General features: G+C 42.5%; 1 protein-coding gene across 1 annotated transcript in view; it reads left to right on the top strand.

Moving 5' to 3' along the window:
• The window catches only part of SLC9A9 (solute carrier family 9 member A9), a 771,103-nt gene that overhangs the window by 522,106 nt on the left and 224,095 nt on the right, over positions 1 to 24,902 (top strand). The window contains 1 exon segment of the mRNA XM_023751381.1: positions 4,568 to 4,721. Within this exon segment, the coding sequence (XP_023607149.1) occupies positions 4,568 to 4,721 (154 nt within the window).

The raw sequence follows: 24,902 nt of genomic DNA, 5'->3' as shown, positions 1-24,902 counted from the left end.
CTCAGGAGATGTTGAACTGCTGGCAGTTTGACATCCCCTGAGGAATGTAGTAGTGTGCGAAGTTGCAGGCAGCCAGGGAGGAGCCCAAGCCTGGGCCGGGGGGCCGCACTCTGCTGCTCCAGCTCATCCTGGCCCCGCGGAGCCTGCTGCCGCTCAGTAGTGCTGCCTTGGAGGCGGGAGAGGCTCACGCCTCCACAGCGGTACTCACCAGCCGTGAGACCAGTGTCTGGTGCCCATTGGTCAGCTGAGCAGCAGTGCTCCTGCAATTGGGGAGCACTGACCACCAGGGGGAAGATCCTGTGTTGAGCGTCTGCCCCCTGGTGGTCAGTGCATGTCATAGCGACCAGTCGATCGGTCGCTTAGGGTTTTATATATATAGACTAGAGGCCCGGTGCACAAAAATTTGTGCACTCGGGGGGGGGGGGGTGTCCCTCAGCCTGGCCTGTGCCCTCTCACAGTCTGGGACCCCTCGGGGAATGACCACCTGCTGGCTTAGGCCCGCTCCCCAGGGGATTAGGCCTAAGCTGGCAATCAGACATCCCTCTGGCAGCCCGGGAGCCCTCGGGGGATGTCCACTTGCCAGCGGGGAGCAGGCCTGAGCTGCAGTCGGACATCCTTAGCGCTGCTGAGAAGGCGGGAGAGGCTCCCGCCACCACTGCTGTGCTGGCAGCTGGCAGCCTGGCTTGTGGCTGAGCAGAGCTCCCCCTGTGGGAGTGCACTGACCACCAGGGGGCAGCTCCTGCATTGAGTGTCTGCCCCCTGGTGGTCAGTGTGTGTCATAGTGACCAGTCATTCCCAGTCGTTCTGCTGTTAGGGTCAGTTTGCATATTACCCTTTTATTATATAGGATTAGAAGTCAGAATAACAGGTATCTTTGAGTATATTTTTAAAAGAAGAACTGTTCATGTATAGATAATTTAGATTTGAAAACATAGTTACGCTAGTTTAACATAATAGAAATACATTGTTAAACATATTTAGGAATATAAATGATTGTGTTTTTTTATTGTCCTTGATATCTAAAATGAAAGTTTATAATAAGCATGATATAGTAAGTTTTAACTTTTATTCTAATTTCTGTTATTTTCCTTCTTACAAAAATTCAAAGTGAACACACACATAAATATTCAATAAATAATTAGATTCATATCACTTAATACTTCTCATACTCACCACTTAATTTGGGGCAATGCTCTTTTATGGGCACTCAAGCTGGAGGAAAAGAGAAAATGGGAAGATCACCATCCATCTCCAGTCTTGTATTGAAGTCTGTTGTAAGACTGTGTCCTTGAGTTTTCATTCCCTAACGACACCATTTATATTTCATGGAGAGAACATTGATAAATTATTCCCCAGGATTCAGGGTTATTAATATTACCCTCCCTGTCCTCAGCCGGGTCTAAATCCATGAGCAGCCCCCGTGGGAATTTTCTTCGTGAGTCCAGAATTTCAGATGTATAAGAACTTTTCTTTATTACCATCTACTTCAAATGTCACCTTCCTTATCTGCAGGTCATTTCCTTGTCTACATGGACATTCAGAATAATTTCCTTCCTCCAATTACATTTTGTTCCTTGAAAGTATTTTATAATTGGAGTGCATGTTGCTCTCTCTTTCTGAGGCTTTTTTTATTTCAGGAAAATATATGAGGCCTCTCTAGTTTAAGCATCTGGATCTTCTGTCCTGCTACTTGTTCTTGTATATTGTCAGTGTGGAGATAATAAAGTAGCATTATGTTCTAAGTGGAGAATCTAGGGATAAAAGCCAGGCTAGTTATAGTTTTCCTCATCCTGCTATGGATCCAATTTCTAAAATGTTTTAATGTCTGAAAAAAGATTTGGAAATTTAGAAATCTAGCTGATACAGTAACTATAGTAAAAAGTAGACCATTAAAATTTTACTTATGTGATTTAAACATTTCTATAAAATTAACCAAATCACTATGTTTTTGACTTGACTCGTTGTCATTATAAATGTTTATTTGCCCTGTTAGCTGATATAACAGGGCCCATAAATGTCTTGTGGGTCTTATGATATCCAAGAGGCTTTCCATTTTAATTTTTAGTTTACTGTTTGTACTTCTAGTTACTTTTCCTCAAAGTCCACATCTCTTTTTATTTATGTTATCACACTTTGATTTTAAATTTTGACATGAAAATTCAATTAACACATTGTTAATGAAGAAGAAAAATAAAACAGGAAAAATGCAGGTTTTAAAAGGTTAGTTTAGATTATGGACTTTATAAAAGTATTTACTCTGGTTGGGGTAATTCTTTAGTGTTACCTATTTATTAAGTTTCAAGGGTCCATAACCTTTTTTTATTGTCATTTGGCACATTTAATTTAAAAAAAATATCTTTTTATTTCAGAGAGGAAGGGAGAGGGAGAGAGATAGAAACATCAATGATGAAAGAGAATAATTGATTGGCTGCCTCCTGCACACCCCTCACTGGGGGGATTGAGCCTGCAACCCAGGCATGTGCCCTGACTGGGAATCAAACTGTGACCTCCAGATTCATAGGTCAATGCTCAACCACTGAGCGACACCAGCCAGGCAACACATTTAATTTTTTTTAATATATTTTATTGATTTTTACAGAGAAGAAGGGAGAAGGATAGAGAGTTAGAAATATCGATGAGAGAGAAACATCGATCAGCTGCCTCCTGCACACTCCCTACTGGGGATGTGCCCGCAACCAAGGTACATGCCCTTGACTGGAATCGAACCTGGGACCCTTGAGTCCACAGGCCGACGCTCTATCCACTGAGCTAAACCGGTTAGGGCGCATTTAATTTTTTAAAAGCAAATGTGTCCAGAAAATAATTTTTTAGATGTAGACAATATTGTTCTAAAATGTCATGGAAAAGCAAAAGACCTAGAATAGTTTAAATAATTTTGAAAACAAAACATGTGTAACTCACTTAATATTAAGGCCTAATATATGTCTGCAGTGACCACACAAAAGAAGGACAGACACACATACCAATGGAACAGAACGCACAGAAAGTCACCCAACTAGTTTTTGACAAAGGGACAAAATCAACTCAATGGAGCAATTAAACATCTGTAGATGAAAAAATGAGCCCCAACCTTATAGAAAAATTAATTCGAAAGAATCATGAATTTAAATGTAAAATGTAAAGCTATACAACTCTTAGGGGAAAAAATTAAAACACGGGGGCAAAACTTTGCTACCTAGACCCCAGAAAAAAGTTCTTAGACTTTATTTCAAATACATGATTCATAAAAGCAAAAATCAACAGGTTAGTCTTCATCAATAAAAAAACTACAAAGTGGGAAGAACTATATATCCATCAAAGGACTATTATCTGGAATATTTAAAGAATTCTCAAAACTTAACAATTAAACTCTAAAAACCCAATTAGAAAATGAAGTAAAAAGTGAAGAGACATTTCACCCAAGAGGGTATAAAGAGAGCAAATAAGCACATTAAAAATGTTCAACATCATTAGTTATTAGGAAAATGCAAATTAAAGCCACGATAAACTATTACCATGCACCTATCAGAATGACTAAAATAAAAAAAAAATACTGACAACACTGAATGCTGGTGAGGATGTAGAGAAACTGGACAGCATATATTGCTGGTGGGAATGTAAAATGGTTAGCAGACAGCCATTCTGGAAAACATTTTGGTAATTTCTTTTAAAAATATACAAATACCTAGGTCAGGGTTGGGTACAGGCTAGAAGGAGTCAATGGAGGTAAAAGGGGGACATCTGTAAGACTTTCAACAGTAAAAATAAATTAAATATACGTATGTATATAAAATATATATGTACACACACACACACACACACACACACACAACTATCATATGCCTTGGTGATTTCAGTCCTGGAAATTTATCTCGGAGAAATGAAAACTTAAGTTTACAAACACAACAGTCTTATTCGTAATAGCCCAAACTGGAAACAACCCAGATGTCATTCAATAGGTGGATGGTTAGACAAACTATCAAACATCCATACTATGGAATACCTCTCAGCAATAAAAGGGAACGAATTATTGATATATTTAGCCGCCTGGATGAGTATCCAGAGAATCATACTGGGTGAAAAAGCCAATTCTAAAAGGCTATATACTTCTTGATGTCATTTATATAACATTCTTGAAATGGCAACATTATAGAAATATAAAATTGATTACTGGTTGCAAGATATGGAAGAGAGAGTTTGTAAGAGGGACTGTGTAGGAAGAAAGTAGATATGGTTATAAAAGGATGACATGGGGGATCTTTGTGGCAATGGGAATGTAGAGCTTGACTATCTCAGTGTCAAAATCGTGGTTGTCATATTGCACTAGAATTTGCACGATGTCATCATTGGAGGGAAAGGGCAAACAGAAAGTCTGTTATTTCTTACAACTGCCTGTGAATCTATCATTACATAATTATAAATAAAAAGTTTAATTTAAAAAAATTAACTGTGTTTGAAAAGTAATTTTGTTTGTTAGCAAATTATAAAGATAAATTCAATTAAATGAGAATTATGATGTTTATTCTCTCTCTCTCTTTCTCTCTCTCTGTTTGGTTTTCTCTGAAAGGTCTGCGAGGAGCCATAGCATTTGCCTTAGCTATTCGGGACACGGGATCTCAGCCCAAACAAATGATGTTCACCACCACACTGCTGCTTGTGTTCTTCACAGTCTGGGTGTTCGGAGGAGGAACGACCCCCATGCTGACTTGGCTTCAGATCAGGTTAGGGGCACTATTTAAGGGAGGACACCTGAGGAGGCATGGCTGGGCAGTTCCAGTCTGTAGTTGCTGACTTGCTCAAAAGTACCATGGCAGGTCTGTGTGCTAATTGCCCAGGGAAAAGTGCACAGTCAGTCACAAGGTGACACAATATGATCTATCATCAACTGACCTGAATTTTCCAAGAGTCCTAGAAACCTCAGGGTGATGTCTGTTTATAGTATGTCCCTAGAAATGATTAATTTATCTATGAATTCCTCCATTCAACACTCTTGAGTACATTGTGGTTGGAGTTTACAAAAATGAGTAAGACACAGGTCTTGTCCTCAAGATGCTTACAATCCATAAGGATTTATACAGAAAAATCTCTAATACCAAGGAGAAAGTGAATTAATTTTATTTTTAATTTCTCACAGCATTTAAGATAGAACCAGGGACACAGAACATGCTTAAATATACTTGGTTAGTGAGCCATGTGTTTAGCCAGAGGGAGTCTACAGACACAGTCAGACAATGTTTAACTTGTGTCAGGGCCTCAGTAAGGAGCCCTCCAATTAGCAATCATCCAATCAATTGGATGATTACTGCTAACCTGAAGCATGCATGTAGCTGCTGAGGTAGTTGGACAAAATTGATAGCTTGTGCCAATTGCAAAAATGAGTAAATCTATTTTTAATGCTATCTCTAAGTGTTTCTTTGATCTGGATCCTCATTATCATATTCCAGAATGTAATGGTACTTCAGGTAAATCACATTTTCTTTCTCAAAGTCATATATCTTTATGGGTCACACAATCCCTCCCTGGACCCCCCATTCTCTGTAAGGAAAATTCACACCCATATCTGACTGCCTGAAAAAGGACTTCCAATAAGATTCTTATAGACAAGGACTTTTATTCCAGCACCAATATAGTGCCTGGCACTTCATACGATTGAATAAATAATTGCTACATGAAAAATTAAATGAATATAACCACAAATATAATATTCTTTTGTTAAGCATTTACTGATCGTTTTCTACCCATTTGACAAAGAGAAAGCAGAAGCAGGAAGTTTATTTAGTATAAGTCGTTTAGTATAAGAAAGCTTATGCCTAAACTGCCTAAGCTGGGCCAAGTGGCTATGCATTAAAACAAATTCAAGGGGAAAAAGGACCTCTTGATGTATTGTGAATACTGGCTAAGCTTATAAAAGGGCTTTGACAAAAGGTAAGTGGAGAGGTTATGAAATGTTTGTTGAATTATTTTCTAGCATAAAAGTGTGACCTGCAATTTCTTTCCCTGTGGCAGCTACCCGTAGGCTCCTATGATAAGCACACACATTGCACTAAACTCTACAGCACCAGGTCCCTGGAAACTGTTAGTAAGAAAGAGGTGTGTCCAGATTTCTGGAAAATAAAATTCAGCAGGTAGATTCATGCATGGAAAAATTAGGGCTTGGAAAACAAAAATTAGAGGATACTAAGCGCACAAGATAAAAGTATCAAATGTACTATCAGGTAAATTAGAGTACTCAAAATGAAATGATGTCAATATTTCTTAAATTAATGCAAATGTAACTTATTTTCTACGATTGTCTTTCATTATCCTGAAGAGATTGTCCCCAAATCAGTAATTAAAGTATTTACCCAACTCTCCTCTAGGGATTTCCAAAGGCATCCCCTGACTCTACACAGTGCCATAACTTCTGCAGTCTCTTATGTCCAGGTGGGCAGGGAGAGTGAGCTGTAACAATTGGCTCTAGGCAGGTTAGGTCAATTATCTAGGTTAAAGGACAGAGCCTAATAAGGAAAGATGGTGACGTCGACCACAACCTTCACAGGTGAGGGGCTGGAGTCAACTTAGCCAGTGCTACATGGCCTCCTGGGGCACAGCATGAGATTGCCTAGTCAAGGAGATGCCCCAGTCGGAACTGGCTTCAAATGGCCTAACTGATTCAATGCCAGGCTTGGCCACCAGCCAGAAAGGGAGAGAAATAAAGGCAGGGATTGATGTATTTAGGGAAAGGAGCTGGCAGGGCTCCAATCTGACAAGCAAGGTGTTAATCTCAATTGGGAACTAGAGTGTTCATCTGAAATCAGGGAAGAAACTCAATCAGAGAGAACAGGGCCCAGTCATGAGGAAATCAGAGGAAGAAAAATAAAGATTATACATACCTCAGTACCCAGGAAGTCAATGCAGGCAGACAGGGTACAGGCAACAAGGCAAAATTAAAACCAATGGCTCTCAAGGTTGACTGAGCATCAGAACCAGCTGGAGGTTTCAGTAACCCCAGACCACCAGGCCCCACCTCTAACAGTCTGGTCAGGGCCTGAGAATGTGCATTTCTTCCACATGCCGGGCAATGGTGCTGCTGCTGGTTCCAGGATCACACTTTGAGAACTTCCTAACCCCAAGTGGAGATGGGGCTAATATGAAATGCCACCAGATCTGAATGGGGTTGCCCAGGGCCAGGCACACCAAGCTTTCAGCTTAAACTCCTAAGCACTGATATTGGAGGAAGACAGGGGCTAACTTGAGGAGCAAGAGTCACTATGCATTGATTAATGGAGAGAAATAGAGCATCTATCTATATAAAAGCCTAAGCAACTGAAAGACCAGTTGACCGGTCACTATGACGAGCACTGACCACCAGGGGACAGATGCTCAATGCACAGGATCGGGCTCCTGTCTGTCTGGATTGGGCCTGTGAGGATCGAGCCGAAACCGGCTATCCAACATCACCTGAGGGGTCCCAGATTGGGAGAGGGCGCAGGCCGGGCCGAGGGACCCCACCCATGCACCAGGCCTCTAGTAATACAATAAATATAAAAGAACAGGACATAAATTAAAGTGTGTACAAATGAATATCCAAGTGTAACATAAATTTGGCTCAACCATGTTATGCTGACACCAGCATGTGCTCTGCTTCACTGTCGCAGTTCAGAGAGAACATCAAAGAAACCCTCCATGCCACTAAAAATTCTATTTATTTGTTTATTTTTAATTTATTGGGGCAACACTAGTTAATAAAACAGTTTCAAGTGTTAAACTCAATAGCACATCATCTGCACACTGCATCATGTGCTCATACCAAGCGTCAAGTCTGTTTCTGCCACAACTTGTCCCATTTTGCCCTCTTCTGCCTCCCCAAACCCTCTCCCTCTGGCAATCACCATACTGTTATATATAATATATATATATATTCTTAATCCCTTCATCTTTTTTTACCCAATCCAACACCCTCCCATATGACAGTTGTCAGTCTGTTCTATGTATCTATGATTCTGTTTCTATTTCATATGTTAAATTATTTTGTTTATCAGATTCCACCTATAAGTGAGATGAAAGTTAACTGTCTTTTAGATTATATTTAGCAAAATCTTCCTTGTTTACATAAAAATATTTCATTAACCAGCTTTCATATCAAACTGTTTGCATAAAATAGCAGAATGTTAGTAATTGAGGCTTTAATACAATAACAATGTGGAAATCCAGGGGCAGGAATGTGAATGGAATATTGAATGAGCCCAAGTATCCTCGCTCACTGTGTGATTTATATACTTTGCATTGCCTTTCCTTCTTGATTGTTTTAATTTTACTTTTTTTTCTCTTAAATTATTAGACATAAATTTGAGTTGTTTACCAAAAACTTGAGTTGACTTTTTTATTCCTATAAAATTTGCCATTTAGTCACAAACTACTATAGTAGGATGCAGATATAGTGTTTTATATAAGGAAAAAGTTATACTACTAATATGAATTGAACTTTGATGGAAATGATTGTAAAACAATAATGATCCTGTGCTCAGAGAAATTTGGAACAATCTTTACATATGAAATAACTTCTCCATTGAATTAAGTCTTATCTTAGGCACGTTCAAACTTCTTGTCCTAAAGCTGTTTTATTTTAGTTTTAGAATAATATAATATTTTAATGCAGCAACTCAAATAAATCACAGATCTTTGCCTTTCAAAATTCTAGAGAAAATGAGAAGACTCCTGCAGTATTATCATGGAGGTATTCATATAAAATTTAAAAAAAATGTTTCTTGATCAGGACCCAGCTGTTCTTCCTTCTGTGGAATACATTAGTGCTGGTGGTGAAACAAACCAACTTCCAGTCTCCAAGGAGGAGCTCTGCTCTTAGCCAGGAAACAAAACTTCACCTATAGAGGCCAGTAAACAGGATTATCGCCACATGATTGCACATGCTTACAGATAATCTCCAAGACCAACAGGGCAGCTCTCTCTGGCAATGTAATGAATATGGGTGATAACCCAATCCTTTCTTTAGGGTAGAGCACCACATGGAGCTAACAAAATGCACAAGAATGAAGCCTGTACTACAGTACAAACCTCTCCGGGGCTCCCCATATAGGAATGCTGGACCCATATCTTCAAAATACTGAACCACAGTACAGAAAGCCTTGCACACCAGCTGCAGAACCTGTATTTTAAATGGCATTAGAACGTGCTTTCAGGACGATGGCTTCTACAGCTTCCATATTTGAGCTCCTAACATCTGAAACAGTAACAACCAGCTTTCACTGAATACTTATTCTGTGCCAAATATCCTATCTAATAATAGACAAACATGGTAATTAACCGTACCTCCAACACGCTTCCCATTGGCTAATCAGGGCGATATGCAAATTAACTGCCAACCAAGATGGCGGCCGGCAGCCAGGCAGCTGAAGCGAAAGGAGGCTTGCTTGCTCCAGTGAAGGAGGAAGCCAAGGTTCCCCGCCTGCCACTGCTGGGCTCTGAGCTTGCACTCTAAGAAACAATGTTGCAATTATAGAAGCTAAACAAACCCCATGCTTTCAGCCAGCCGCTGAGCTGGAGTTGCAACAGTGTCTCAATTATAGAAGCCAAACAAACCCTAGATTCCTGCTTTCAGCAGCCGAGGCCTCAGAGCTGGAGCCGGCCTCAGAGCTAAAGCTGGCTCTCAGTTCCAGTGACAGCCATAGAAGGTAAATAAATCCCAGAATTAAAAAAAAGAAAAGAAAAAAAGGAGAGGTTGGGAGCTTCAGTCACCTGCCAGCCTGAAAACGGCCCTCAGCCCCTCACCCAGACTGGCCAGGCACCCCAGTGGGGACCCCCACCCTGAAGGGGGTGCGACCAGCTGCAAACAGCCATCATCCCCTCATCCAGGCTGGCCAGGCACCCAAGCGGAACCCCCACCCTGATCCGGAACACCCTTCAGGGCAAACCAGCCGGCCCCCACCCATGCACCAGGCCTCTATCCTATATAGTAAAAGGGTAATATGCCTCCCAGCACCGGGATCAGCCGAGCAGCGAGGCCTCACTGTCCCTGTGTCAAGTGGAGCAGCGAGGCCTCCTAGCACCGAGATCAGCAGAGCCGTGAGGCCTCCTGGCCCCTGGAGCAGAGTGACAGGGGGCAGCACCCAAACCCCCTGATTGCCCTGAGGCTCTGTATGTGACAGGGGCGGGGCCACAACCTCCCTATCTGCCCTGCTCTGTTCATGACAGGGGAAGGCGCCCCAACCCCCTGATCGGCCCTGCTCTGTGCCTGATAGGGGGGAGTTCCCCAACCCCCTGATCGGCCCTGCTCTGTGTGTGACTGGGGGTGGTGCCCCAACTCCCCTATTGGCCCTACTCTGTGCGTGACAGGGGGGAGCTCCCCAACTCCCTGATCGGCCCTGCTCTGTGTGTGACAGGGTACGGAGCCCCAACACCCCTGATGGGCCCTGCTCTGTGTGTGCACAGGGGGTGGCGCCACAACCTCCCCTTCAACCCTCCTTTGAGTGTGACAGGGGGCGCCACCCCAACTCCCAAATTGGCCCTGTTTTGACCCTGACCAGGGGCTGCCCTTAGGGATGGGGCCTGCCTTTTGCCACCCGGGAGCGGGCTTAACCCAGCAGGTTTTTTTCTCCCGAGGGTTCCCAGACTGTGAGAGGGCAAAAGTGGGGCTGAGGGACCCCCCCCCCCCCCCCGCCGCCAGTGCACAAATATTTGTGCACAGGGCCTCTAGTTAGATAATAAATGGCAAGGCACATAACTTTCCTATGACTCAGCCTCTAACATAAAATGGGAATGATAATAGTAGCTACCTCCTATGATGGGTGAGGTCTGGCAAAGGGGCCTAGTATCATACCACTGTTAGGCTGCAGAGCCAAACAACCTGAGTAACCTGAGCCCAGGGCATGCATGCCTAACTCTTCTGCCACCATAGAGAAATGAGCTTATTCCTAATGCCTGCAATTCACCTTGATTAACAAATCCTCTGGGGAAAAAGAGATGTGCTTTTATACCCAAGACAAGCCTATTAGAAAGAAACACAGGAAATCTTCATCCGTCCTGAGTGATGGGGTTGACTTGCTCATGCAGCACACAAGTTTTTTGGTGCAGCTTTCCTCTTTGATCCAGAACAGTTAAAGGTAAAGAAGACCAGTTATGGTCCAACGTAGCCAGGCAGGAAAGTTTGTTTTCAATAGGAATTTGGAATTATGGGAATTTGTCACCCTCTTACCTGCCTCCCAATCCTATTCAGGATCTTAAGTCAGATGGATGTCAGCTTCTTTCACAAATCAAACAAACCACATACACTGGCCCATGTCCTTTGCAGAGTGCATAATTCAGTTAGTGCATTGTCTCCACTATCAGTATTACAAGTGAATATTTCAATTTAATTTTTGGTTTATGGCCCATTCCTATTATATGCCATCCTACAATGAGCAGGAGCAGCGCAGCACCTGGGCCAGGCTTGGGCTCCTCACGCACTACTTCCTCCCTCAGGGGATATTTGACTGCCGCTGGCCTGCGGAATCGAGCCAAAACTGGCAGTCTGACATCCCCAGAGGGGTCCTGGATTGCAAGAAGGCACAGGCCAGGCTGAGGGACCCCACTGGTGCACAAATCTGTGCACCAGGCCTCTAGTATAATAAAATGGAGGAATACATATAATTAAGTTCCCTCAATATCTAACTGAATTCTATTTGGTTTCCAGTCTTGTATCTAGTCTCATGCATGTTGAATGATTTGCTTCAGTGGTCTATTAGCATAGCAAATCAGCATATACACTTGGAGGTAGATGGTGTGGATCCCAACTCTCCTCCCTCTCTTACTAGCTGTGGGACTTTGAGTAATAAATTCAATATCTCTATGCCTCAATTGTTTTATTTGTAAAGTTGGAATAATAATAACTCCCTGTTTACATTGTCATAAGCAGTAAATGCTCAACAAATGTTGCTATAACAGAATGACTATGAGCCTTTTCTAATCCAAAGGTATACACACACACACACACACACACACACACACACACACAATGTTATCAATTAATTGTATTTGTGAAAACATGACTTTCATGAAAAATAAAAAGAAATACTGGTCCTTGAGGAACTTAGTTCATTTTATGTAATAACTAGATTTATCAATTTTGTAGCCAGCTCCTATTTCTGAATTCAAAATTATAAACTTCTTAAAGAAAAATGTTCACAAAAACATTTTATTTATCCAACAACTCAGAGAGAATCTTTATAGAACATGCTTCTATTTCTTTCTTAGTATAACCTCTGCTTAGGATATTTTCTGATATTTAATTAGCACCATTTCATTCATATATATATATATATATATATATATATATATATATATATATGATTTTGTATTGATTTTGTACCAATTTGTATATTTTGTACCAATTCATATAAGTTGACAGACCTGAGAAATACCCTCAGTCATTAAACATAGAAAACCAATGTATTCACTTGAATATAGACTCATATTTTATGTTCTCCACCCTTAACTCACATTTAAAATTATGTTCCATTTTCCATAGGTTCTTCTAAAAATGGTTCATAACTCAAAATATTTATTGCTGAAATCAATCTAGTTTAACATACTCTATTAGAGGTATTGTATGAATCTAGAAACCTATTGTAGACCTAAAAGTATCCTAGATTTATAATTAGTATTATGAATTAGAAGCTTGTAAATTTGCTTCCAATGCCATCTGGACTCTTTAATATGCTTTATATGTGTGTACAGAATCTGTTCAGTTCCAGAGATAATAGTCTTTATCTTGAAAACTGCCATGTTCTTTTTTATTTCTCCAACATGCTCTTGTGAACATCAATACACTTCACTCATTTATTAAGTTTATCAAACAATGAACATTCTGTTCTATTGAAAAGAATTTATTAGCCTGTTATTATAAAGTATTATGCAATACAGGTGCCAGAAAAGCACACCTTTGGGCCCCACTCCAGATATTCTGATTCAGACACTCTGGAGGCAAAGCCCATAGGTATGTTATGGTAAGCATTCCAGGGGTCCTTGTAAATGCTCCAGTTTAAGAACCAGTGCCTTAGTCTGATAATGGAAAGAACCAATGCTAAAGATATTGAGCTTATCTCCTCTAAGATTCTACACAGAATCCCCACCTATTGCATAAGGAAACTCTTCTACCAAACCTGGGAGACATAGCAGCTCTACCTAATTCATAGAAACAAACACAAGCATGGTTCCTCATATTGCTCTTAAACTGTTCAACACAGTGTTCCTTTCTATCTAAAAATAAAATCCAAGCTGGTTCATTTGCACATTTCTGTCTGAATTAATCCTGGCCACTCTTCCATTCCACCATATCTCATCTGTCAAGTTGTAGATGATATGACTTTAGCCAAAACAATATAAGATGAGACTCCTGAATTTCTCAAGGTTTTAAGCACCAACTATGTAGTGACCCCAACAACACTATGAAACAGGCCAGGATGAGTGCATATTGGGCAGGTAATGTACAAAACTTCTGAGCAAGATCTCCTAGGGGCTTTAAAGCCTTTCTGTGAAAACCCTAAGTGGAAACCACATGTCTCCTTTCAGCCAGATCTTGTCCTTTTTTTTTTTCTTTATTGAAACCATTTATTTTATTTTTCAATCACAGTTTACATACACTATATTGGATTATATTATACTAGAGGCTGGGTGCACAGATTCATGCACTGGTGGGGTCCCTCAGCCTGGCCTGCACTCTCTCGCAATCCAGGACCTCTCAGGGGATGTCAGACTGCTGGTTTCAGCCTGTTCCCCACAGGCCAGGCCGAGGGACCCCACTGGCGCATGAATCCGTGCACTGGTATGCATATAAGATCTTTGGTTAATCTCTTCCCACCCTCCCCCCTCCCCCCTTCCCTCTGAGATTGATCAGTCTGTTCCATGTTTCCATGTCTGTACGTTGAGCATCTGCCCCTTGGTAGTCATTGCGTGTCATAGCAATAGATTAGTTTCAGGTCTATACCCTAGTGCAAGCATGTCAAACTTGCAACCTGCGGCTGCATGCAGCCCACAATGAATATTTTTGTGGCCCAGCCAATATAATGGTATGTAAGAAACGTTTTAATAAAAATTTCATAACTTAATTTTTACAATAACCTGTTATACATAATTATTAATAATGAACTACGTTTGCTAATGACTGATTACTATCATCATGTTGCATTCATTTCCCTTATACACCTTATACACAGGCACACCATTTCTCTCCACTAATACTAGCAGCAAATATTTTAGCAGCCAATTGCCACGTCATTAGTCTTGTACTGACTTGTGTGGTGTGCACAACAGGAAATATTTTGCTTTTGGAGAACAAGAAAAATAGGTTTATTTGTGTTATGCTTATTAATTTGTGCTGTTATTTAGTATCTGGTAAGTTAATGCTCAAGAAAAAATATTAATTTTTATTAAAATGTTCTATTATTTTATGTTAATGACTAGAGGCCTGGTGCACAAAAATTTGTGCACTTGGGGTGGGGGGAGTCCCTCAGCCTGGCCTGTGCCCTCTCACACTCTGGGACCCCTTGTGGGATGTCCACTTGCCAGCGGGGAGCAAGCCTAAGCTGCAGTCGGACATCCTTAGCACTGCTGAGGAGGTGGGAGAGGCTCTCGCCACCACTGCTGTGCTGGCAGCCATCAGCCTGGCTTGTGGCTGAGCAGAGCTCCCCCTGTGGGAGCGCACTGACCACCAAGGGGTAGCTCCTGCATTGAGCGTCTGCCCCTTGGTGGTCAGTGTGTGTCATAGTGACCAGTCATTCCCAGTGCTTTTGCTGTTAGAGTCAATTTGCATATTGCCCTTTTATTATATAGGATAGAAGCCTGGTGCATGGGTGGGGGCTGGCTGGTTTGCCCTGAAGGGTGTCCCGGATCAGGGTGGAGGTCCCGCTGGGGTGCCTGGCCAGCCTGGGTGAGGGGCTGAGGGCCATTTTCAGGCTGCCCAGAGCCCTTTCAGGGTGGGGGGGTCCCACTGGGGTGCCTGGCCAGCTTAGGTGAGGGGCTGATAGCCGTTTTCAGGTTGGCCACGCCTGCGGGCTGGAAGCAGGTATCTGGGGTTTATTTATCTTCTATAATTGAAACATTGTAGCCTTGAGCAGAGCACAGGGCCAGCCAGGGCAGGCAGGAAGCTTGGCTTCCTCCATTGCCGGGGGCAACCCAAGCCTCCTGCCCGCTCCAGCTCCATGGCCACCATCTTAGTTGGGTTAATTTGCATATTTGCTCCTGATTGGCTGGTGGGCGTGGTTGGTGGGCATGGCTTGTTGGTGTATCGGAGGTACAGTCAATTTGCATGTTTCTCTTTTATTAGTGTAGATTACTCATTTATTTCAGTCCTTTGTATCCAGCATCTCTCTATTGAATTAAACCTACATTTCTATGAAAATTGAAGCTTTTGTTTTTTTGTGGCCCACATAAACTTAAACCTTGTTTATTTGGCCTATGTTAACCTTTCAGTTTGACATGGTTGCCCTAGTGATTAGACATTATATAACTTACTAAGTGATCACCCTGATAAAGTTCATACCCATAGGACACCATACATAATTATTAGAATACTAGAGGCCAGGTGCACGGATTCATGCACCAGTGGGGTTCCTCAGCATGGCCTGCAGTGATTGGCTGCAACCAGCAGTCTAACATCCCCCGAGGGATGTAGTAGTGTGCGAAGTGGCAGGTGTCTGGGGAGGAGCCCAAGCCTGGGCTAGGCGCTGTGTTGCTCCTGTTCATCCCAGCCCCGCTGTGCCTGCCACGGCAGCAGCTAGCTGCTGGGAATCTGAGGGCGCCACCACAGCTGCGCTCCCTGGCTGTGAGCCCAAGTGCCTGGTGCCTGTCAGTCAGCTGAGCAGTGCTCCCACTGTGGAAATGCGCTTACCACCATTGACAGCTCCTACATTGAGCATCTGCCCCCTGGTGGTCAGTGCACATCAAAGCGACCGGTCGATCTATCAACCGGTCAACTGGTCACTTAGTCTTTTATATATATAGATTATTAACTATATTCCCTATGCTGTAATGTACATCCCCATGATCATTCTGTAACTACCAATTTGTATTTCTTAATCCCTTCACCTTTTTACTCATCCCTCCAATGCCCCTCCCATCTGGCTATTGTCAAAATGTTCTCTGTATCTAGGAGTCTGTTTTTGTTCTGCTTGTTAGTTTGTCTTTTAGATTCAATCATTGATTGATATGTCTTTATTGCCATTTTATTGTTTATATGTATATATATTATCTACACTAATAAAAGAGAAACATGGTAATTAGCGTACGACCGCTACCCTTTTCATTGGCTAATCAGTGAGTATATGCAAATTAACTGTCAGCCAAGATGGCGGCCGGCAGCCAGGCAGCTGGAAGCAAACATGAGGTTTGCTTGCTGTGGACTCCAACGTTCCCCGCCTCACTTGCCGGCCTCTGAGCTACAACTCTAAGCAACTATGTACTATGTTGCAAATAAGAAGATAAACAAAACCCCAGAAACCAGCTTTCATTCAGCCGGGCTTTAGCAACATTGTATCGATGTTTTCAGCAGCGAGGCCTCAGACCTAAAGCTGGCCCAGAATAAAAAAAAAAAAGAAAGAAAACAAGGAGCAGTTGGAAGCTTCAGTCACTCGCTTCCGGAAAACAGCCCTCATCCCCTCACCCAGACTGGCCAGGCACCCCAGTGGGGACCCCCACCCTGATCCAGGACACCCTTCAGGGCAAACCAGCCGGCCCCCACCCGTGCACCAGGCCTCTATCCTATATAGTAAAAGGGTAATATGCCTCCTGGCACCGGGATCAGCGGAGCAGTGAGGCTCCCGGCACCGGGATCAGCGTGACAGGGGGCAGCGCCCAAACCCCCTGATCGCCCTGCGGCTCTGTGTGTGACAGGGGTCGGGGACACAACCTCCCTATCTGCCCTGCTCTGTGCCTGATAGGGGGGAGCTCCCCAATCCCCTGATTGCCCTGCGGCTCTGTGTTTGACAGGGTGCAGCGCACCAACCCCCTGATAGGCCCTGCTCTGTGTGTGACAGGGTGCGGCGCCCCAACCCCCCCCCCACGGGCCCTGCTCTGTGTGTGACAGGGTAGAGCCATAACCTCTCCATTGGCCCTGCCCTGAGTGTGACAGGGTGCAGCGCCCCAACCCCCTTATCCGCCCTGCTCTGTGTGTGACAGGGTGTGGTGCCCCAACTCCCCTATGGGCCCTACTCTGTGAGTGACAGCGGGGAGCTCCTCAACCCCCTGATCGGCCCTGCTCTATGAGTGACAGGGGGTGGCGCCGCAACCTCCCCATTGACCCTGCCTTGAGTGTGACGGGGGCGGTGCCCCAACCCCCCAATCGGCCCTACCCTGAGCATGACTGAGGGTGGCATCGCAACCTCCCCATCCGCCCTGCTCTGTGCATGACGGGGCGGCGCCCCAACTCCCCAATCGGCCCTGCTCTGAGCCCGACCAGGGGCTGCACCTAGGGATTGGGCCTGCCCTCTGCCACCCGGGAGCGGGCCTAAGCCAGCAGGTCGTTATCTCCCAAGGGGTCCCAGACTGCGAGAGGGCACAGGCCGGGCTGGGGGACCCCCCCCCCAGTGCACAAATTTTTGTGCACCAGGCCTCTAGTATACTAATATAAGCGTAATATACTAATTAGAGCGGATGTCTTCCGGACAAAGCTGCAGCGGCTGCCCGAGGCTCAGGCAAGCCACGGATGGTGGCTGCCACTGCAAGGGCCAAACTGAGGCTCAGGCAAGCTGCAGTGGCTGTGAGGGCCAAGGCTCAGGCAGCTGCAGTGGCCGGCAGTGGCAGCAGCAGAGGCATGATGAGGGTGACGCCTTTCCCCGATTGGCCTGGTAGCCTCCTGCAGAGGGAGGCCAGAGGCAGCAGCAGCGAGGGGGTGATGGGGGTGGTGCCTTCCTCTGATCGGCCGGTTGCCTCCCACAGAGGGAGGCCAGACTACAGCTTAGACCGCTTAAGTAGAAGACAATATATATAAAATCTTAAAAGTGACCCTTTAACAATTCATGTAATAATGTTCAGAATAAAGCATAATGGTTTGGTGGTGATGAACTCTGTTAGCTTTTTCTTGTCTATGAAGCTCTTTATCTGTCCTTTGATTCTAAACGATAGTTTTGCTGGTTAGAGTAATCTTGGTTGTAGGTCCTTGCTTTTCAACACTTTGAGTATTTCTTGCCGTTCCCTCTGGCCTGCAAAATTTCTGTTGAGGAATCAACTGACACTTTTATGGGAGCTCCCTTGCAGGTAACTAACTACTTTTTTTCTTGCTGCTTTAAAGATTTTCTCTCTGTCTTTAACCTTTTGCATTTTAATTATGATGTGTCTTGGTGTGGGTCTCTTTGGTTTCACCTGGTTTGGGACTCTCTGTATTTCCTAGGCTTGTATGTCTATTTCCTTCACGGAGTTAAGAAAATTTTCTGTCATTATTTTTTCAAATAGGTTTTCAATTTCTTGCTCTCTCTTCTCCTTCAGCACCCCCATTATTTGAATGTTGGTACACTTGAGGTTGTCCCAGAGGCTTTTTACACTATCTTCATTTTTTGGATTCTTTTATCTTTTTGCTGTTCTGATTGGGTGTTTTTTTTGCCTCCATCTATTCCAAATCACTGATTTGATTCTCAGTTTCATCAACTCTACTGTTAATGTCCTGTCAATTATTCTTCATTTCAGTGAGTGTATCCTTTATTCTGACTGGTTCTTGTTTATGGTTTCCAAATTTTTTTTATGTTGTTGAAGTTCTCATTAAGTTCAGTAAGCATCCTTATAACCAGTGTTTTGAACTCTGGATCTAGTAGATTGCCTTTCTTCATTTTCTTTGGTTCTTTTTCTAGAGTTTTGTTCTGTTCTTTCATTTGGGACATGTTTCTTTGTCTTCTAATTTTAGCAACCTCCCTGTATTTGTTTCTATGAATTAGATAGAGCTTCTATGTCTCCCAGGCTTGGTAGAGGAGTAACCGATGTAGTCGGTGTTCTATAGGGTCTAGTGGCACAGCTTCCTGATCACTCAAGCTGGGCACTCCAGGTTCCTGCCACAACTGTGTGGGCTGAGTACATCCTCATGTGGTAGTTGAGCCTTGATTGCTTTTGGCATATGAGTGGAGGGATTTACCTCCAGGCTGATTGGCTGAAAGGACTAGCTGCTACCACCAACTTCTGTGGAGGATCAGCTGTTCAGGGACCCACACTACAGAGCAGGACTTGCTTTAGCAGGGCTTTGGTGTTAGTTGAATCCACCCCTTGTGGAGGTGGTTGGGTGGTGCTTTGACTTGGTCTGGGGTTACCCATCATGTGTGATGGCTCTGGGGCCTCCTTGGAGGTGCAGGCCAAGATCAGCCACCACCCATGTTCTGCCCAGGGACACCTAGCATGAACTACAAAGAAATCTACATATTTTTTCTACTTTTGCTGGTATTGGAGGTGCCCAGGAGAAGCCAAGCTTCAAGCCAAGGCTGGCTGCTGCTAGTGTCAGGCCTGAGGTCATTTAGCATGCTGAGGCCAGATGTTGGTTGTTTGAGAGATTTTAGGAAAACCCGAAGCATGAGCCAAGATAAGCATTCATGTGGAAAAGTACTTGAAACAGTTTGAGTAGGCCTGAAAATTGGTAGAGTGAGGTCTCAGGTAATCACCATGGTGGGGCAAACTGTGTGAGCCAGGTTTACAGATACTTAGATGTGGTGTCTGCCTGCCAGCTCTGTAGGAAGATGTCTCAGAAAAGGAACAAGGAGGATACTCAGATATAGTGTCTGCTCTGCCAACACTTTTGTCTGTTAGAAAGCTGCCCCACCCCAGCTCTCATCCTGATGTCAGACAATTTATGTATTTGTTTGTTTATTTATTTATTTTTAATATATTTTTATTTCAGAGAGGAAATGAGAGGGAGAGAGAGATAGAAACATCAATGATGAGTGAGAATCATTGATCGGCTCCCTCCTGCACACCCCCTACTGGGGATCAAACCTGCAACTTGGGCATGTGCCCTGACCAAGAATTGAACTGTGACCTCCTGGTTCATAGGTCGATGCTCAACTACTGAACCATGCCAGTTGGGCCTGATGCCAGACAATTTAGTTCCTCCCTCTATGTCCCTGGTGCTTTTCAAGCTGCTTTCCCTGTGCTGCAGCTCAGAAGGAGTGAGTCCCAGTAAGATGTGTGCATGCCTTTTAAGAGGAACTGTCTGAGACTCCAGAAGCTTCTGTCTCACTCAGCCACAATCCTTACTGATATTTATAGCTAGAAGTTATGGGGACTTTTCTCCCTGGCATTTGAGCCCTGAGCTGAGTGGCCTGGTGTGAGTTCCTCAGAGGGGGACCACTACAGCGGACATATCCCTCCCAATTTTTATTCTCCACACATGGATGTGAGACCAGCCATTCTTTGTCTCTGCCCCTTCAACCAGTCTTGACATGGCTTCTTCTTTAAATCTGTAGTTGTAGAATTTTCATTCAGCTGGATTTCAGGTGGTTCTGAATGATGGTTGTTCTGTAGTTTAGTTGTAACTTTGATGCTGAAAATAGTGATTTTAAATGCAAAAGATGAAACTTGTTATTCAAAAGGCTGTAGAGAGGAGGTTCTATTTCTGGTCAAGGGGGGATAAGCATATTTACTCACCTGGGTCTTTTCCTCTGAATGAAACTAAAAGCCCTGGATAGAATACATATAGCAGTTATCTAAGGACTCAAAAATAAATGGTAGCAGATAGGTTTGGGAAGGAAACAAGAATTCAGAATACTATCAAACCAGCATTTAATTTTTCACCTTTTTCCTTTCTGGAATCTCTTGACCAGGGCTCAAAGGCAGCTCAAAGACAAGAATTGGGCAACAAAGAAGACAGAAAAAAAACTGAAAGATAAATTCTCTGTTTTCTGTCACAAGGCACAGGAAAGGGGATCCCTATGGGTCAGAATAGTGAGGGAAATACCATGTGCTTGTTTTTGTTATTTATTTCATTCTCTCATCTCAATATCAGACAATCCTGAGACAGCAGTGTGATGATGGCAGGCATTATTGAGCAGATCCCTTAAAGTCCACATTCTCCCTGAGTGGTGAAATATCAGTTCAAAGTAAATTATGAAAAGTTAAGAATTTATATATAATTTCTAGATAAACCACTGAAAAAGTTTAAACAATGAGAAATAGCAATGGAAAATCCAATGGATGATATGGAACATACATCAGATAAAAATAACCTCAAAGAAAGTATGAGGAAAAAATTGGGGGAACAAAGAGAAAATAAGTAAAATGATGGTAGAGCTAAATCCCAATCTATACTAATAAAGGGGTAATATGTTAATTAGACAGGGAGACCTTCCGGGAGACCTTCCTGACGTCCTTTCGGACAAACAGGCCGAGGCAGAGGCAGGTTAGGGGCGATCAGGCCAGCAAGCGGGGCAGTTGGGGGTGAGCAGGACGGCAGGGAGGGGTAGTTGGGGGCGAGTAAGCCAGCAGGGGTGGCAGCTGGGGGAGAGATCAGGCCAGCAAGGGGGTCAGTTGGGAGTGATCAAGCCGGCAGGGGGGGACAGTTTGGGGCAATCAGGTCGGCAGGGGAGGCAGTTGGGGGTGAGCAGGCCAGCAAGGGGGTGCAGTTGGGGGTGATCAGGCTGGCAGGCTGAGTGGTTAGGGGCAATCAGGCAGGCAGGCAGGTGAGCGGTTTGTAGCCAGCAGTCCCGGATTGCGAGAGGGATGTCTGACATCCGGTTTAAGCCCGATCCATGTGGGATCGGGCCAAAACCGGCAGTCGGACATTCCCCGAGGGGTCCCAGATTGCAGAGGGTGCAAGCTGGTCTGCGAGACACCCCCCCCATGCACAAATTTCGTGCACTGGGCCACTAGTATATTAATAATTACATTGAATTTAAATGGTAAAAGAAAGATTATGAAAGTGGATAAAAATAAGACTCAACTATATACTAATATGCTGTCTATAAGAAACACACCTTAAATATAACAATATACATAGGTAAAATATAAAAGAATGAAAAAAGATATAAGAAAGATGTACCATGCAAATACTAAACTGAAGCTGTAATGGCCATATTACTATCAGGTAAAATAGTCTTCAGAACAAGAAAATTTATCAGGGAGAGAGGACATTGCATAATGATAAAAGGGTCAACTTAACGGGAAGACATGACTATTTAAAATGTACATGCATGTAGCAACATAGTCTAATCGGTATAACAAGTAGATAGAAACCCAACAAGAGTATAGAAGAACTGAACAATATCATTAATCAACTGATATTTTATTGACATTTATAGAACACTTCACCCAATAGTAGCATAATACACATTCTTTTCAAGTGCACACAGATACAAAAAAAAAAGATAATATTTCTGTTTATAAAACAAGCCTTACAAATTTAAAAGAATTGAAATCATACATGTGATCTCTGACCATATTGGAATTAAACTAGAAATTAATAACATAAAAAATAACTGAAAAATCTCTAAATAATGGAAAACTAAACACAATTCTTAACAATCCATGGTTCAAAGATAAAAACTCAAGGAAAATTAGAAAAAATGTGTGAAGTAAAGGAAAATGAAAACATAACATAAAAATTTGTGGGATACAGCTAAATCAGTGCTCAGGAATAAATTTGAAGCACTAAAGGCTTATATTAGAAGACAAAGATATTCTCAAATCAGCAATCTAATCTCCCAGGATTAGATTAAGAGGATAACCTAAATGCAAAGAAAGCAAAAAGAAGGTGAGCACACAATACAATATACAATTGATGTATTATAAAATTATATAAATATAATTTTATTAATCAATGTCACCCCAATAAAATAAATTAAAAATAAAATAAACAGATAAAAAATATTTGAACAGAAATCAATGGAATTAATATTAGATGAATAATAGAAAAAAGTGAATAATCAAAATCTGATTCTTTGGTGCAAAAAAAATCAATAAAATTGATAAATTTTTATCCAGACTGACTAACCAAAAAGAAAAAAGATCCAAATCTCCAGTATCAAAACTGAAAGGGTAATATCATCACAGACCTTAGGGACATTAAAATTTTAATTAGGGATACTATAAACAACTCTATGCACATAAATTCAACACAATAGATGAAATGTAACAATCCTTGACAAACTGCTAAAAACCACTCAAGAAGAAATAAACTGAGTCATCCTATATTTATTAGATAAATAGAATTCATAGTTGAAAGCCTTCTAAAAAATTGAACTACAGGCCCAGATGATTTCATTGGCAAATCCTTCTCTGAAAAACAGCTAGAACATTAATTCTTTTCTAAAAAATATGTTTTTATTGATTTTAGAGAGATGAGGAAGGGAGAGGGTAAAAGAGATAGAAACATCAATGTTGAGAAAGAATCATCCATCGGCTGCCATCACATGCCCCTTATAGGGGATCAAGCCCACAATCCAGGTATGTGCCCTGACCGGGAATCAAACTGGGTGACCTCTTGGTGCTGGTGATGATACTCAGCCATCTAAGCCACACCAGCTGAGCTATAACACTAATTCTAAACAATATTTTCTAAAAAGAAGAGAATAAATATTTCCAACTCATTTTAAGCACTAAACAGTGCCCCCCCCCTCCATTTTATTTTGGTTATAAGTGAACAGTGAACTAATCTTGCTTGAAATAGATTTCAATGTTTAGATCTATTATCATTTAATTCCCTGGGGTCCTTCACTTATCTTCAGAAAATAAGTCTCATTTTTTAATGTTTTTAATCTTTTACCTGCGAGTATGCATTTTAAACCTTAATGAAATGGTTTAAGAAAATTACTGTGCAAAATCCAAAGAACTGCAATAAAATTCCCATTTTGCATTTTACCCTAAAGATCAATTGCATTGCCAAAATATGGGACTTAAACTGAAGGTTTTAAAAATAAGTGTTTTCTATCACATAGATTCACTTTGAAGAAATTGCTTAGGAGAGGGAATTGTCCACTAGAGGTGAAATATACTTGACTGCAGATTTCAATGTACTCAGTGGGAGGAGTGTGTGGAAGAGGACTAGCTCTTCCTTCCTTTTTGTAAATTGGAAGAGTGTAATGCCCCGCCAGTGCTGGATTTGCAATGCAGAGGGAATTGGTCAGTAATGAAGTGGGTCCCATGTTTGGAGATGATTATTCAAATGCATCTCAACAGCTGGCTTCTCAGTGGCATTGGCTGCTCTCTCCTTATCTTCTTCAGGATTCAATTTGGACACGAAGGCTCAACTCATAGCCCCTCAAACTTCTTTCTCCTCACACATAGCATCCACACATGAGTCCTCACCAAGCAAAAGGTCCCGCATAACTGCTGTGCTTGGGTTTGGTCAGCCCACCTGGGGCACCACAGCCTGTTTCCTCACTTCCCTTTCCTTTGGCATGGCCTCCAGGGGCTTTGCCATGGACTGGTGCTGCCTGCCCACAGCCTTTGTCCATGTGGGCTGCAGTTTATTCTGGTTTAGACATCAAAGTAATCTCACCCATTTCTTTTTAATTGTCCCATGGATCTATTCATTTTTGCACAGCACTCTTGTCATTTCAGTGAGATTCTCAAGGAAAAGAGAGAAATGTATATGTTTAAAACAGTAACTTGAATTCCATTTCTCATTCTCCAAATGCTTATTCCAAGCATTTGAGCCGGTGTTTAATTTTTATAAGTGTAAATTAACATGTGCTTATTAAAAAAATTAAAAAACTAATAGATCATTTTAAAAATAAAATTCACCTGAAGTCCTTTTACGCAGAGATAATTACTGTTTACACTTTTTTTTTAATATTTTAATAATTTTTATTTCTTAAAGTATTACAAAGAGTATTACATATGTCTCCTTTTTTCCCCCCCTTGACATTCCCCCAACCCTTACCCCCCGCCCCGTGTCTTGTGTCCATTGGTTAATCTTATATGCATGCATATAAGTCCTTCAGTTGGTCTCTTAATCCCCCCCC

This window comes from Myotis lucifugus, unplaced genomic scaffold, assembly GCF_000147115.1.
Source record: "Myotis lucifugus unplaced genomic scaffold, Myoluc2.0 scaffold_21, whole genome shotgun sequence".
Taxonomy (NCBI): domain Eukaryota; kingdom Metazoa; phylum Chordata; class Mammalia; order Chiroptera; family Vespertilionidae; genus Myotis; species Myotis lucifugus.
This window is presented reverse-complemented; position numbering and strand designations above follow the sequence as displayed.